Source organism: Oenanthe melanoleuca, chromosome 4A (assembly GCF_029582105.1).
Source record: "Oenanthe melanoleuca isolate GR-GAL-2019-014 chromosome 4A, OMel1.0, whole genome shotgun sequence".
In the NCBI taxonomy this organism is placed as follows: Eukaryota; Metazoa; Chordata; class Aves; order Passeriformes; family Muscicapidae; genus Oenanthe; species Oenanthe melanoleuca.
The window spans coordinates 10156535-10170746 of NC_079338.1; the positions used below are offsets into that span (position 1 = coordinate 10156535).

The 14212-nt window shown below is 37.8% G+C and overlaps 1 protein-coding gene across 1 annotated transcript in view; it reads left to right on the forward strand.

Annotated features, from left to right (window-relative positions):
* Positions 1-886: 886 nt before the first annotated feature.
* The window catches only part of THOC2 (THO complex subunit 2), a 50076-nt gene continuing 36750 nt past the window's right edge, over positions 887-14212 (forward strand). The window contains exons 1-7 of the mRNA XM_056491104.1: positions 887-1113; positions 6854-6909; positions 8081-8172; positions 9340-9391; positions 11495-11565; positions 12249-12370; positions 13418-13551. Of these exons, the coding sequence (XP_056347079.1) occupies positions 1052-1113; positions 6854-6909; positions 8081-8172; positions 9340-9391; positions 11495-11565; positions 12249-12370; positions 13418-13551 (589 nt within the window). The 5' untranslated portion in view covers positions 887-1051. The remainder of the gene's footprint in view (positions 1114-6853; positions 6910-8080; positions 8173-9339; positions 9392-11494; positions 11566-12248; positions 12371-13417; positions 13552-14212) is intronic.

The following is a 14212-nucleotide window of genomic DNA, read 5'->3' on the forward strand; positions in this document are numbered from 1 at the left end:
GGAGAACACAGTACCAGGCAGAGAGCACAGCGGTGCTGGCGCTGATACACGCACAGCAGCGCTGAGGCCTCACCTTTTGGTTTTACTTCAAATACACTGTTTTCTGAAGTTTCATCGTATTTGTGAAACAATTTACACTACAGAGAGAAGGAAGCATGTATGAGACTGAGAACATGCAGGTAATATTGGGCGAAATAAAGACTTGAAAAAGAAATTTCTTGGAAGACTAAAAATACGTGGTGCCTGATCAAATGGAGTATTTTAGCGCTTATATCTCAACTAGCAACTGAAGGGAACACTGAACAACTTGAGGAAACTTAATGGAGACGAGTGACGTGCAATAAAACAGGCACACGCGTTTGGGGTGACACCCGGAATACGACACCGATATTATCGTTTGTCTTGAGTGCTTGTATCGGAAAGACCATTTAAACGCGCCACAGTAAGTTTTACACAAATCCTTTCCTAACCGTTCATTTATTCAATCGATTTACTCTTCTCGCCATTTCTGCGAGCAGACATCTCGCACCTCCGCTGTGCCCAACGCACCCGGGGACGACACCGCGCGCCGCGACTGCAACGCGCATGCGCACACGCGACACGCGGGGCACCCCGCCCCACGCCTCTGGCGCGCACGCCGCGGTTCCAACGCGCGCACAGCACACGCCGACACGCGTGTAACGTGCACCACAACACGGCTCTAATGCGTGCACGGCACCGCACCGCACCACACCACACCATACCACACCACACCACGGCTCTAGCGCGCACGCCACACCACGGACCTAATGTCCGCACAGAGCACCGAGCGCCCCACGGCGCTCCAGCGCGCACGCGCCCGAGGCACCGCGCCCCGCCCCGCCCCGCCCCGCGGTTCTAACGCACACGCGCGGCCGTGGCACCGCCCCGCGGGCCCCGCGCGCAGGCGCAGTCCGCCCCGCCGCCTCCCCGCACGGCGCGGCCGCGTCCCGCGGTTTCTCGCGGCCCGTCTGTCCCCTCTGACCCGGCGCCGCCGCTGCTCCATCCGGGCCCTTTGCGCTACACAGGGAAGATGGCGGCGCTGCTCCCGACTGAGTGGATAAAGAACTGGGAGAAAGGCGGCAAGAGCGAGTTGTGAGTGCGGGGCCTCGTCGTGGGGAGGGATGGGGCGCTACGGCCTGCAGGAAGGAGGCGGGGGCGCCCGCGCCTCGCCGGCCGGGAGAAGCTGGGGGTCGGCGGAGAGGACGTCGGTCGGGGCTGCGTCTTTGCTGCTGGGCGTAGGGTCGAAACCGTGGTCGGGAGGAGGGCCTGGGCCGCCCTCCCGTCCGGTTCGGCCGGGTGCTGCCGCCCTTCGCCGACGCTCGGCCCCCGTAGCTAGGCCGAGCTTTCCCGACGCCCCGAGCGCCCCCTTCCAGCCTCTGGGCCGGATTTGTCGGGGGTCGGACTCGTCTTTAGCCGCCCCCCGTGGTAATACGGACCCCGAAGCGTTTCTGTGTCGCCGGCACTACATTTCTGACCTTTCTGGCAAGGCCTCAGCCCCGTTCCCACCTTTTGACCGATTCCAATGGGACTGGCCCCGTATTCTTTGACTCCGGCAAAATATAATTTTGTTCTATCCTATAAAGTAACCTTTGTGCACGGAGGAGTCCGGTTGCAACCTCTCAAATTAATCCAGGTGTGCCAGGAGCATTCCATTCTTGGCCTGTGTCTGTTTTATGCCATAATGTGGCAGGTTCACTAAGTGTTGTGTTTCGGGAGTACAGCTCTTCAGGGAGTGATTCACCAGTTTGGTCTTTCATGTTACTCTGTTAGTTTAAACAGGGGTGTCCTCTGCAATAACTGTAGTTTTTTATATGCTCTTATTTTAATTCTTCCATGTGCTTTTGTTTTTTTATGTAAGTAAAAAATCCTGCAGGTTTAAATATGGATGTTGAAGGAATTACTTAGAGAAACCCTTTTTGTTATTTACTCATTTTATTATTTTCTTTTGTTTGTGTTTTCTGAAAGGTAGTGCAGCTTTGGCAATGAATCTTCCTTGTGCATGAAGGCAACAGCAGTGGGTTGGAGATTAGAGAATCCCTGCACAAAACACTGTTCTTTCCAGAGCCACCATTTTGTAGTGAAGGTGGCCCCCTTTATAGCCATGTAATTTTTGGTTTGGATTATGCTGGAACCATTATCGTGTTAATATACAAGCTGAACATGTTGAGAGGTTATGTGGAGTTTGCAAGAGGACAGACATTTCATAGCTGACCATGTAATGGCAGTTGTTCTCACTGGATTCTCCACATTCTGAGCTTTGTAAGACCCAACTTACCTCAGCTTTTGACCATGATAAAACCTTTTAGGATTCTTCTCTCCCCTCAGAGCAGTATTTCTTAAACATGATGGGAAGAAAGTGTTAATCTGCTGTGGGACCAACAAAACAAAATGATTAGTTAGATTTCTGTTTTTGTGATACTTGCACTTCATTTGGAATACTGCTTAAAAGATGTTGCAGGCACGATTTAAAGAGCAGTTTGCAGATGAGACCATATGTTTTAAAAGAAATGTAGTTGTGTCTGGATAACAGTTGTCAGGTTTTGCAGTGGTAGCTTTATAAATCCGAGGAATATCCATTAACTTATATTCTATAATCTGAAGTATATACCTGTAGACAATATTTAGAGAACTTTTTAGGAAGCCAGCTTTATTGGAAGAATCTTCAGTGTTTAACTTTGTTTCTTTTTCCAAGACTTCCTATCTCCTGATTTACTAGGGAAGAATGGAGGTAGGATGCTATCTTTTCAAAATGAAACACATGAAATGTTTTTAAACACGAAAGTAAAAAGGGAATAAATGCAATAACATTACTTATTTTTATTGAATTATTTATCTAATACTAGTATGCCCAAGAATAAAAATTAGGTCTAGGCCTAAGTTCACTCTTGGTCTTTGTGGTTCAAAGTGAGGACGACTCATTGTAATGATGTTAGAAAAGTGGGAAGGGGCAGGATGCTGCAGAAGGACAAAACTGACATTACTAGCAAGTAGAACAAATACGGAAATTTATAAGGTTTTTTGAAGGCATTTTAAGAGGATAAAACCCCTTAATAAATAGTAGAAAAGATTAGTTATTATAGAAAAAATATTTACTTGCTGCAGCATGAGATGGCTTACATGATCTGGCTAGATCAGTTGAGATAGTATTTTGGCAGTTAGTAGTTACCTAAATGAAAATACATTTCTATGTTTTAGGGGAATATGAAACTATATTGAGAGAAGTAAATTATTTGTTTTCATTTGGCATTTCAGCTTCTACTGGGATTAATAATGTATGCTTAAGAGAATTGCTCCATTTTTTTTTAATGGTGTGATGTTTTTGATTTTGTGATCTATTTGTCATGATTTAACAGTACTATCCAGAACTCAGAAAATAAGGATTTTGTGTCCTAGAGTGTCATGATGTTAATTAGTAAACAGCGGTGACCATTTGCTTCCAAGACATTTTTCAGAGACATTGGTCAAAACTGTACAAACTTTGAATTTAATTAATCAAGCTACTGATGTGTAATAGTAGCTAATAAAAATACACAAATATGGTAGTTTCAGGTGTATATACCTGGCAAAACTACATTGGTCAGTCTGTAGTCATCTTACATGTTGCATTTTTGTTCAGATCGTTTTCTGTCTAAGTACAGTTTACTAAATTATGTTCATTTGTTTGCTACTGCCAGATACTGGTGTGCAGATGAAGTTGAAGTCTGAGGGTGGCTATTATGCTGCTCAGTCTGGACTCCTTGTAGACCTACTTGTGTGTACTGTCTTTGTAGGAAAATTGTGTTTTCCACAACAAGATGCTGGTCTATGACTGCAGCCTACATGGACGTTTATAACACTCATAGTAACTGGTACCTTACCTTGTTTTGTGAGAGATTCAACACATTAGGGAGCCTTTAGCATGGATGGAGGACTTTTTTAAAGTACCTGCCTGGCAGTTTATACAGTGTGTTAAGCCTCAAGATAAACTGAAGAAGCTTAACATTCTGCAAATGTGAAATTCTGAGACTCAACCTTTCAGGCACTTTACCTTGTTTGTTACTTTAACTCAGCTACTTGTGTAACATTGCTCATGCAAGTGAAAGGCTGAGAATCAGCAAAAGAGGGTTTGGTTGTAATTGTGCCTTCCAAACTGCAAAATGGAATTGATTGTACTTCATCTCAACTGAAGAACTACCTGCATCAGTTGAATTATGCATATACTTAAATGCTAGCAGGATCATTCCCTTTGTGGTAATTACTGCTTTAATCCATGTGTGGGAGTGAAATGGAGGTTATAGGACTTGGTGTATCAGTTGGGAGGCCTCAGTTCTGGTGCTGCTTCTGCATGCAAACTTGTTCACACCACTTCAGAATTTGTGTTTTAAGTAAATCTATCCCATCATAGTCCAAAATAAATTTAATTTTGAAACTCTGGTTTTCAAAAGTGATTTTTTGTGTTTTTTTTAAAAATGCTTTTTTTTTTTTTTTTAGATTATCTTATTTTTAAATTGTATTCTGAAAGTTTTACTTTCAGATGAAGAGATGTAGGTTTTAGTAGAGCAGGGAAATTCTCCATCCTAAGCTTGCAGCAATGAGCTAGGAGGTCAGAGTAATGAGTCAAATGAACACGTGCCAGATTGTGTCTTGTGAAGGTGCAACTGTTTCGATTTTAACTTCCTGCACTTAGCTGTAACTAGGTGAACTGAACTCTCAGCTGCTTGTTACTGCAAAGGAGGGCTTCTGCCTTGTCTTCAGTCGCCAGGGTGCCTCAGTGGCCTCCTGGTAAGTGCTTCAACTTGCAGAGGTGGCTGAAGACTTGGGATTTTACCAGTTTTCTGCCAGGTTTGTCAGTTGGGCTGATGTAACTTATGGGAGAGCTAAAACTGTGCTGCTGAGAAGGGAGGAAGTGTTTGTGAATGTGTCCCATTTCTGCAGCAACAAGCCATTAAATCAGTGCAGCTGTACTGCCTTGCTGCACCTACAGGAAAGGTGGTCTTCCTTTGAGAGAATGCCTCTAGAAAATAATAGAATAATAAAAAAAATTATTTTTGCCTTTTTTTTTTCCCCTCCAATTTAATAATTCAGGGGTTCTAATTGCAAATATTAAGCATGTTGTTTGCAGATTAATCTAAGAGTTATTTACTCTATTGATCAAACAGATTCGTGTCCTAAAGTAATGTGATTTTGTTAAAACTATTTTCATACTGCTGGAAAGGGAGTGGGAAAGGGTTGAAACTCTGATTTTTGTATTAAGATGTACTTAAAAGAACTCATCAATCCAAGCAGACAGGGTTGTAGCTCTTGTAACCTGGTTGAGGATACTATCTTAGGACATAGGGGGTGTGTATCTCAGATAATTTTTTTGGAATCTGATGTTTCACTTTACTGTTGTTTGTATACTGAACTTAGAAATGAGTACTTATAGAGTACCTTCTTTATGAAGGAGTAAATAAAATTTAAGAAAGTAGATTTTTATTTAATTGATACACTCTTTGATGACAGTTGGGGAAAAATCTGTTCTTTAAAAAAAAAGTTTACTTACTATTATTGAAAAATAAAATGCCTATTCCCCCGGTTTGCTGTCTCTGTTCTGGTTATTTCCAAATATATTGCATTTTCTTCAATAGCATTTGGGGCATCTTAGCCATACCTTTTTGCTGAGGTTCTGTGTTTCTGCAGATTATTATGTGTGAAACTCCCTAGTTTCCAGTTGTCTAAAGGGTGTGTATACCTTATATTTGCTAATTATAATCCTTTGATTGCTGAAACAGCTGTTTCACTTCTGCTAGAGAAGTGGTAATCTATATAGGATTCAAATAATGTGAGTGGTGGATTGCTACAGAACTATTTTTAGTGTTATTTTTGGTGATAAACCTCTAATAATTGTACATATCTGTCTTATTTGAGAGCTTAAAATGGCTCCCACAGCAAACTGCAGTCTTGCCATCTTATGTAGGAATAAGACATAGCTGTGATACACTCCTCAGTTTCTGCATGTGAAAGATACTTTGAAAAATATGTGAACTTTTGGTTGAAAATGTGCAAATGTAACACAAGTTCTTAAAATATTCCTTGGTGTCTTATGATAAATTACTACCCTTTTTAAATACAGTCACTTTTAAGTATGAAACTGCTTTTGAAACCCCATGCTGGGGTGACAGTATGGTAGAGAAAAGGGAAGATCCGTGTATCTTGGAAACATGTTCATTTCTAAGCTGTCAGGATAGTGAAGAAGCCTGCTCTTTAAGCAATTATTTTCTAACACGGAGAACTATTAATTTTTCTCATGTAACAGTACTTAAAGTGCTTTTTGCATATAGCTGTTTGGTTGAGGGAGCCCTGGGAGCAACCAGGGCAACAATGGAACATGACAGGTTTTTGCTTCCTATAGTGGATTATTTTAGGGACTAGAATAAAGAAAAATTCTGTCTTACTCTTGGTAAAATGTTGCATGAGGAAAACATGCACATAATTTAATACTAAAAGTTTTTTACATGCAGGAGTTGGAAAACCACCATAGTAATAGTAATTCTATGAGAAGCATTTCCTCATTGGATAATGACAGTAGGTTATTGCTAGGACTTCCATGCTTTCCACATTGCCTCATGTTCTTACTTTTCTCTAGGAGGCGTAGTATTAGGAAGAATATTTACATGTGTGTCAGATCTATTGGGAATCTTGTGTTTCTTTGCTCTGTAAGTTCTTTGAATTCGGGTTAACTTTGGGAAAATTGTCGTCATCTATATAAACTGCCCAAATCTAAAGCTGTTTTAGCCAGAGCATAAATCAAAAAAGAACCCCTAAACATGTATGCTAATATCTAATGATTTTTTAAAAATTTGTTTTATTTTAGTGTGCAGCTGTGTCGTGCTCTCAGTGAAAACAAAAACCATGATGTGGGTTTCAGAGGTAAGTTTTATGGTTTGTTTGTTGGTTTTAGTTAAATGAAAAACAAGCCTGGAAACAGTTTATTATGGTACCTTTGCATGTACGTGCTTGGCAGATTCATGTGTGGTGACAATTAGTATGAGCAAAAGGTGTATACTGCAAATACAAACATCCACTACAAGGATTGCTTTCACACATCCAGGGATTTCTTTGTAGTGGGTCAAGGCAACATTGTCCAGCATTTGATCTGTACTGTAGAAAATGGAATTCCATTTTGCAAACTCAACATACAACTAGATGTTATTTTAAAAGTTAAAGAGAAGAACCCTAATGTGTGCAAGTGCAAAATTATCTATTTAAAAAATAAATTGTTTCCATTTACCCGCAGTTATCTGTAGTCACTACATTACTGATTACATGATTTAAGGCATTAAGATCTATATAACATGTTATTGAATATAGTTTATTCACCAAACCATGTGGTAAAAGTGCAGGCTGAAAGCATGAGGTTGTGGGTTTTTTTTCACATAGTAAAAACACAAAAATTTTATGTATTATTTACAAACCTTACAGGTTTCTCACAGCTGGTTTTGCTACCGCCATGTTTACATTGCAAGGTTTTTCTCAAGTGTAATATCTCTGTTTAGTGCTTGAGGTTATTACAAGCATTTGTAAGGTTGCATTCTTGAGTTATAGGAGACTTTCTTAAAAATTAAATGAAAAATAATTCTTATCAAGCATTTTTTTCCAATTAAATCTTGCTTTCTTCTAGAGAAATGGGTTGTGCAAGTTTATCTGTGATGAGACGTGACTAGGAAAGTACTGTAATGTTTTTATGTATGTATAATATGATATTTACGTGAATTAGAAGGTGTCTTTGCTAAGCCAACTATGAAGATTCAAATTACTATATGCAGGATGGTAATTTTTCTTCCCATTTTACTGTTACTCCATGAACTCTCCAGAGAAAGTAGAACATTGATCACTTTATGCTTGTGTGAAATCTTAGATATTGCTGATCAATTTTAATCCATTAGCAATAACAAAGTTATCGCCCTTTTTTGGTGAGGGAAGCATATCACCCTTTTCTTCTCTGTTGTCTGAAGTCTGCAGCAATACTGTAAATGTTGCTTTTACAGTTAGACAGAGGATTAGCTAATATGTTCCTTAGTCATCTCTTGTCTTTCAACAGATATTCAGCAGGCTTTGTATGAGCTTGCTTACCACGTTGTAAGAGGAAACTTAAAGCATGATCAAGCTTCTAATGTTCTTGGTGATGTCATAGTAAGTATACATTTGTAATAATTACATACTTAGTAAAATCTTCCTTATAAAAGCCCAAATGAAATCCAAGCAGGAAAATATTCAAGAGATTTTTCTTTTACACGTCAAAAAAGTCATTTTTGTCGAATTCTTCATTTGTGTACACTTGATATATATGTAAACTGACAGGGCTTCATTTTTTCTGTCTGCTTTTCATGGTGAGGAATAGATGTTTCAGCATAAATTAATTAAGTCACTTTTTAAGGGCACAGGAAGACTGAAGTTGTTAAGAAATAAGTTGTTAATAAATGCTAGAAATAAATGTCACTTGCTCATGCAGCACATCTGTGATGCCACCTACTGGTTTTTATGACAGTATGACAATGTGCCATTTTACTGTTAGGATGTCCCAAGTTCTGTGATGGCCCTTGAAATAATGCATTGGACTTATTTTTTGCTTGAAAAAGGTTTTTCTTAAAGTGCTTTGAATAAGGAGAGAAAATAGGGAAAAGAGTAATTTACTCTAAACTTCTAAGTTTACCAAATATTGCTGTTTCTTAAAAAAGCAAACTAGGAAAAATGCATTAAAACACCTTTTAAAAATAATTTCTTATTTTTGGTAAGTTGCTGTTTTGACATGTATGTAACATTAGGAAAAATGTTTTTTTGCAATATTTTTGCAATAAAATTGCAGTAATCTAGTGTAACCTTTTTAGGTTTTTTGAACTTAAACACTGGTGTTGAGGGAAAGCAAGGCTGTAGGGCACCTTGCTGTTGGGGTGACATGAAATGTTGGATCTTTGGTTGCTGTAGGAAATCGTAATCTGTTTGGTATCTGAGGAACTGCAGGTCACTTTCTAGACTCCTGCTCCTCACACAGGGCTAAAGAGATGGAGGGACAAACCAGGGGGCTTTGTCCCTGGTCACAAAATTAACTTAAATTACATTTCAAGGTTATGGGGTTTCACTACATATCAATAATTAAGTGCTATAATCAATAACACATTAGATATTAATCAGTAATTAAGCATCTTCATTATTAATATGGATTATTAATAATATAAATAATACACATTACTGATTAATCTGAACTTTATGATGAGGTGTTGTTTGCATTAATGCAAAAATTTTCTAAGCATGCGTGTTGGAATTTCTGTGTTCATTAAATGGGATCTTGTTTCTTCTTAGGAATTCCGAGAAGACATGCCATCTATCCTAGCTGATGTATTCTGCATATTAGGTAAGCTGGGTTCCTTGCCTTTCAGCATTGCAACAGATTTAGAGAAATTCATGTTTTGTGTATCTGCTTGTTGACTTCTTCAGGAAATTTCATTAAATCTGTAAAGCATGAATTCTCTTTACAAAGCATGTGTTGATTCTTCCTCAGTGTATCTATACCTCACTTGTTAATGTCTTTTCATTCTGCTTTGTTCTGTTATAGTTTCCAGAAGTTTGCCTATTAAAGGCAGTGGAAGTTGATCTGCCAAGAATAGTTAAAGGAACTAGCTTGTAAGAATGTTGGATGTTAGCTAATGGAATCAGTGACTTAGTGATGTTATCATTCTTAAATATTTTAAATAAAAGTTGACTTACTGGTAGGTAGATCCTTTCTCCTCAGAATGTGTTCTGTAAATATTTTTGTCTGTACAGTCACTGTTAGTGAAATGGAGCTTATGCTAATTTTCCAGAAATCTAAAGGCAAATGGCGTTAAATCACTATCTGCCAGCTAAGCAGGCTTTAAAGATGTGCACGTCTTATTCTGGTGATAACTTCTGGATTTTTATGTTGTAATATTGATCCAAAGCTGTTGCTCTCATGTCTTCCAGCTCTAACTGCCTGCAGTTTCTGTCTTGTTCCATGTCTGTGTTTTTCAACAAATTTCAGAAAATTCTTTTGCTGGTCTACTCATCACAGATCCTGTGTGTTCTGTGTGTTGAAGGAGTGAGGCATCTTCTGTGCTCTGCTTGCCTGTGAGAGAGGCACCTCATTAAGTTTGCATGTTCAGCCTTGGTTTTATACATCTAAATGATAATTTTTATCATTTATTATTGACTTCACTTTATTCATATTCATGTGTACTTGTATCATCATTTTATAGCAACTAGTTTTCCTAATGCGGTATTACACCGATGTCCTTTCCTTTTAAAATCTGCATTAGAAGATTTGAATTAGCTGCTTCTTGAACTACTTGAATAAATGAAACTAGTGTATCTGTCTGCCTTTTTCTATTTATTTTTCTTTTCCCCCTTTCCTTTAAATTAGTGTGTAGCCAAATGCCATGGTTTCACTAGTAGCAGGGAAGAGTATGGCTAAGGAGCTTATTGTCAAACTTTGGGACAAAGGACATTTGACAATTTCTTGCTTGTTTCCTCTAACCCCTTTTTTTACTCTAATCAGTATTTGCTACTATCAGGATTTTTTCCCCAATTGTTTATGTGTTTCAGTATGTGAGAATTTTGATTTGCCCACTCATCCACATACCCTGGAAATTTTTTTTACTGCAGCTTGTTCTTTGGCTTGACAGTATTTGCCGCTAAGGTCTGGCTGGTACAGATCTGTGCACGGATCTGGCTGGTCTGTTGCCTTCACTTCTACCCTTCTATATCACTGGTTTTCAGTCTCTTTAGGGTCTTCTTTCTCACATTTTTGTTGCCGATGTTTTCTCTGTGGGTCTGATTTTAATATGAATATGTGTGGTGGGTTTTTTGTTTGTTTATTGTAATATCTGCTTGCATTATTTTATGGAGTTTTCTACTCCCCTGGCAGCTCCTCATTTCTTTTAATGATGTGCTTTTTTAAAACTGCTTTAGAAGGTTTGCTTCCCTGGCCAGTGTTCCATAGCCTGTGTTTCCATAGGAGTGAATTGCTTTCCATAGTAGACAATACAGAAGAAATTAATGGTAATACAGAACTATAGCTGCTAAAAGACTGCAGGCAGACAGTAGTTCTCTGAAGCCACAGAGAAAAAGATTAGAACATTACCTTAGGGCCAGGATCGTGCAGTTCTCTTCAGTGGTTGGTATTTCTGTTTCTGTGCTTATTATTGATATTTAGTGCTTGCCATAAGTGTTATTGCAGCAAAGAGAATGGCAAGAAGAATTATAGCAGCATTCCTCTGGTTTCTGTTTTACCTTTGATGAGACTTTTGAATTTGTGGTGATGTCATCAAAATATTATGTGAATCCTATTGGGGATGAGTGGGTGGGAAGTGGCAAGAAGCTGCCATGTTATCACTAAGTTTCTTTGCCTTCTCATTAGCATTAATCAGAATAGTTACTAAAATAAGAAACTCTCAAAATTTCACGAGTAAAAATTGCTTTTTTTATCCCCCATCTTTTGTAGATATTGAAACAAGTTGTTTAGAAGAAAAAAATAAGAGGGATCATTTTACACAACTGGTATTGGCCTGTTTGGTAAGTTACACCTAGGAAGACTTTTGGCAAAATTGCATGTCGAAATTTGTCAAGAAAAATGAGAGTGTTGAAGATTGACTCTTTCCTGCAGGGAAAAGAAAAAAAAAAAATCAGAGTGTTTTCCAAATAATTAAAATAATTGCCTCCATAGTGTTGCAGTAGAAGAATATAGTAGAGTTCCCTCTTGAGTTCTTTAAAGAGTCTTGAGAGAACTTAAATTTTTCCACCTGCTAGTTCACCAGAAATTTTGCTTCTGAAGGATCCTTTCGGTTGCACTTCTTTATGTTACCTTGTGTTTCGAAATAGCATTCGTAAACGCATGGAATAAGCTCAATTTGTAAAGTTCAGCATATGAAGATAAGACTTTTTAAAAAACAAAGAATAAGCTTTGTAAATATGCATTACTTGGTAGTAAGGTCCCTGGATGCTGTGCTGTGTATACTTGGTAACCAGCAATTAGACTCTAGGGCTTGTTTCTTCAAGGTTCTCTTGTATATAAAATCTACCATTGTAAAATTCCAGTTTCAGTTAATGGTGTGTCAGTTTAGTCGGCTTTTGTGTTTGAAGCAAAATGCAAACTTTTTTCTGCTAAAGTCAGAATGCAGATGTAGCATAAACTAATACTTGTGGGTTTCTATGTCTTTGTAATTGACAAATTTGGTATGTATTTTGGTGTTTTTTAGTATCTTGTATCTGACACTGTCCTAAAGGAGCGTTTAGATCCAGAGACACTGGAGTCATTGGGACTCATCAAGCAGTCTCAACAGTTCAATCAAAAATCTGTTAAAATAAAGACAAAACTATTGTAAGTTTTGGGGTAAGGGTTGTTTGGGGAGTGGGTGGGGAAGGGCAATGATGATTAGTCTGGTAAAATTTTCTACCAAGTACTCAGTTTACTTTGGGAATTGTTTTGTTGCGCTTTACTTTGCCATTGACTAAAGAATTTTGTTAGCCCTTACTTTTCAAACTCTTGAAAAGTATGAAATCTTTCTCATGTTAGCTATAGTTTTTGCTGCTGTGATTCCGTATTGTTTTAGTTTGGACAAACTTAGGGGAATAAACTTTTAGAAGTGCTTTTTAGGGAATAAACTTTTAATTTTTTATTTTACTGGATTTAAGAAAAAATATTTTATTTAGGGGGGAAAAGTGGAAAAAACTTATTTATTGACATATATAAGGGAAACACTTTTTAGCACAGATTTAGATGACAAAAAAAATTTTTACTGAGAGAGAAAAAGAGACCCCTTCCCCAGGAGTAAACAGCTTTATGGCCAAAAAAGGCAAAGTAAAAAGTCAGTCAAAACACTAACCTAAAACACATATACACAGATTAACTTTTATTTGTGATATGTGAATTTACAAAGTATAAAAAAAATAATTATTGCTCTTGTATCAGTTAAGAATAGGTTTTGTTTTCGTAACTAGGCAAACATAGTTATATTAATTTTGGCAACGTGGGTTATGGTTTTTTGGTATATGTTTGGTTTCTGTCTCTGCATCCAATGTTTCAGTGTCAAAGAACATGACTTGAAACAAGAATAGGTTCTTAAGCATGGACTGCCACAGAGTAGTTCTCCGGGGTAGTGTATAGACCAAGCTTTCCTATTAAGTGTAAGTCTAATCTTTTTAGTTGTCTACATTTGAAATAAGAGCTGAATTTGTTTGGAGAGTGCTTGCTACCTTACAGGTATTCATATGCTGCATTTAATAGTTTTTGCAACATCTCAGGTAAATAAGAAGTTCTTAAAAATGTATTCAAAATTAACATTTTTTATAACAACTTGCTAAGAATATAAATAAGCTTCTATGCATGCATGTTACACAACGGTATTTAATTTCCCTTTATTTGCAGTTATAAGCAACAGAAGTTTAATTTGCTAAGAGAGGAGAATGAAGGTTATGCAAAGCTCATTGCAGAACTGGGTCAAGACTTATCTGGAAATATCACTAGTGATTTAATCCTTGAAAATATCAAATCTTTAATAGGTAAGGAATTTATTGAAAGAATATGGGCATTGGTTTTCCTGTATGATCTTATGACTACAGAAGGTAGATCACCTTAGATAGAATTATGGTTTCTTGAAGTTCCCGTTTCTGTGGAAAAATTAATTTAGGGAATTCTGTGTAGGTATAGTTAACTTAAATACTGAATTTGTGGTATAGCCTCAGATATGCATGCTGTGATTTTAACATCTTTTGAAGGTGTGCTTGTCAGGTAGATTGAAGCATAGCAAAGTAATGATTTTTCCTATTGAATGTATCAGTTCAATGCATGAACATTCTTTTATTCTTGAAGATATTGAATGAGTGATTTCTTGTTAAGAGAAATGAGAAGTAGTAAATGCTTTTCCTTTATCTTATTTTAGTGATTTTTTCCATATTTCTAAGTTGAGTCATGATGAGAATCTTACAGTCAAAGTTGAATGTTAAAATGTTAAAAGCAGGAAATACCTGTAATTACCCTTGTTTTACACTTTTCTTTTTGAATAAAGAATTTTGTACAGTATATTGATGTTTGTACTAGTGCCAGTCTCATATGGTGCCAGTGCAGTAATGGGCAAAAGGCTGTGCTGCCATTTTATTAAAAAAATATATTCTTCATTTATCAGAGTGTTGTGCCCAAGTGTCAAATGCCTGTAACAATAAT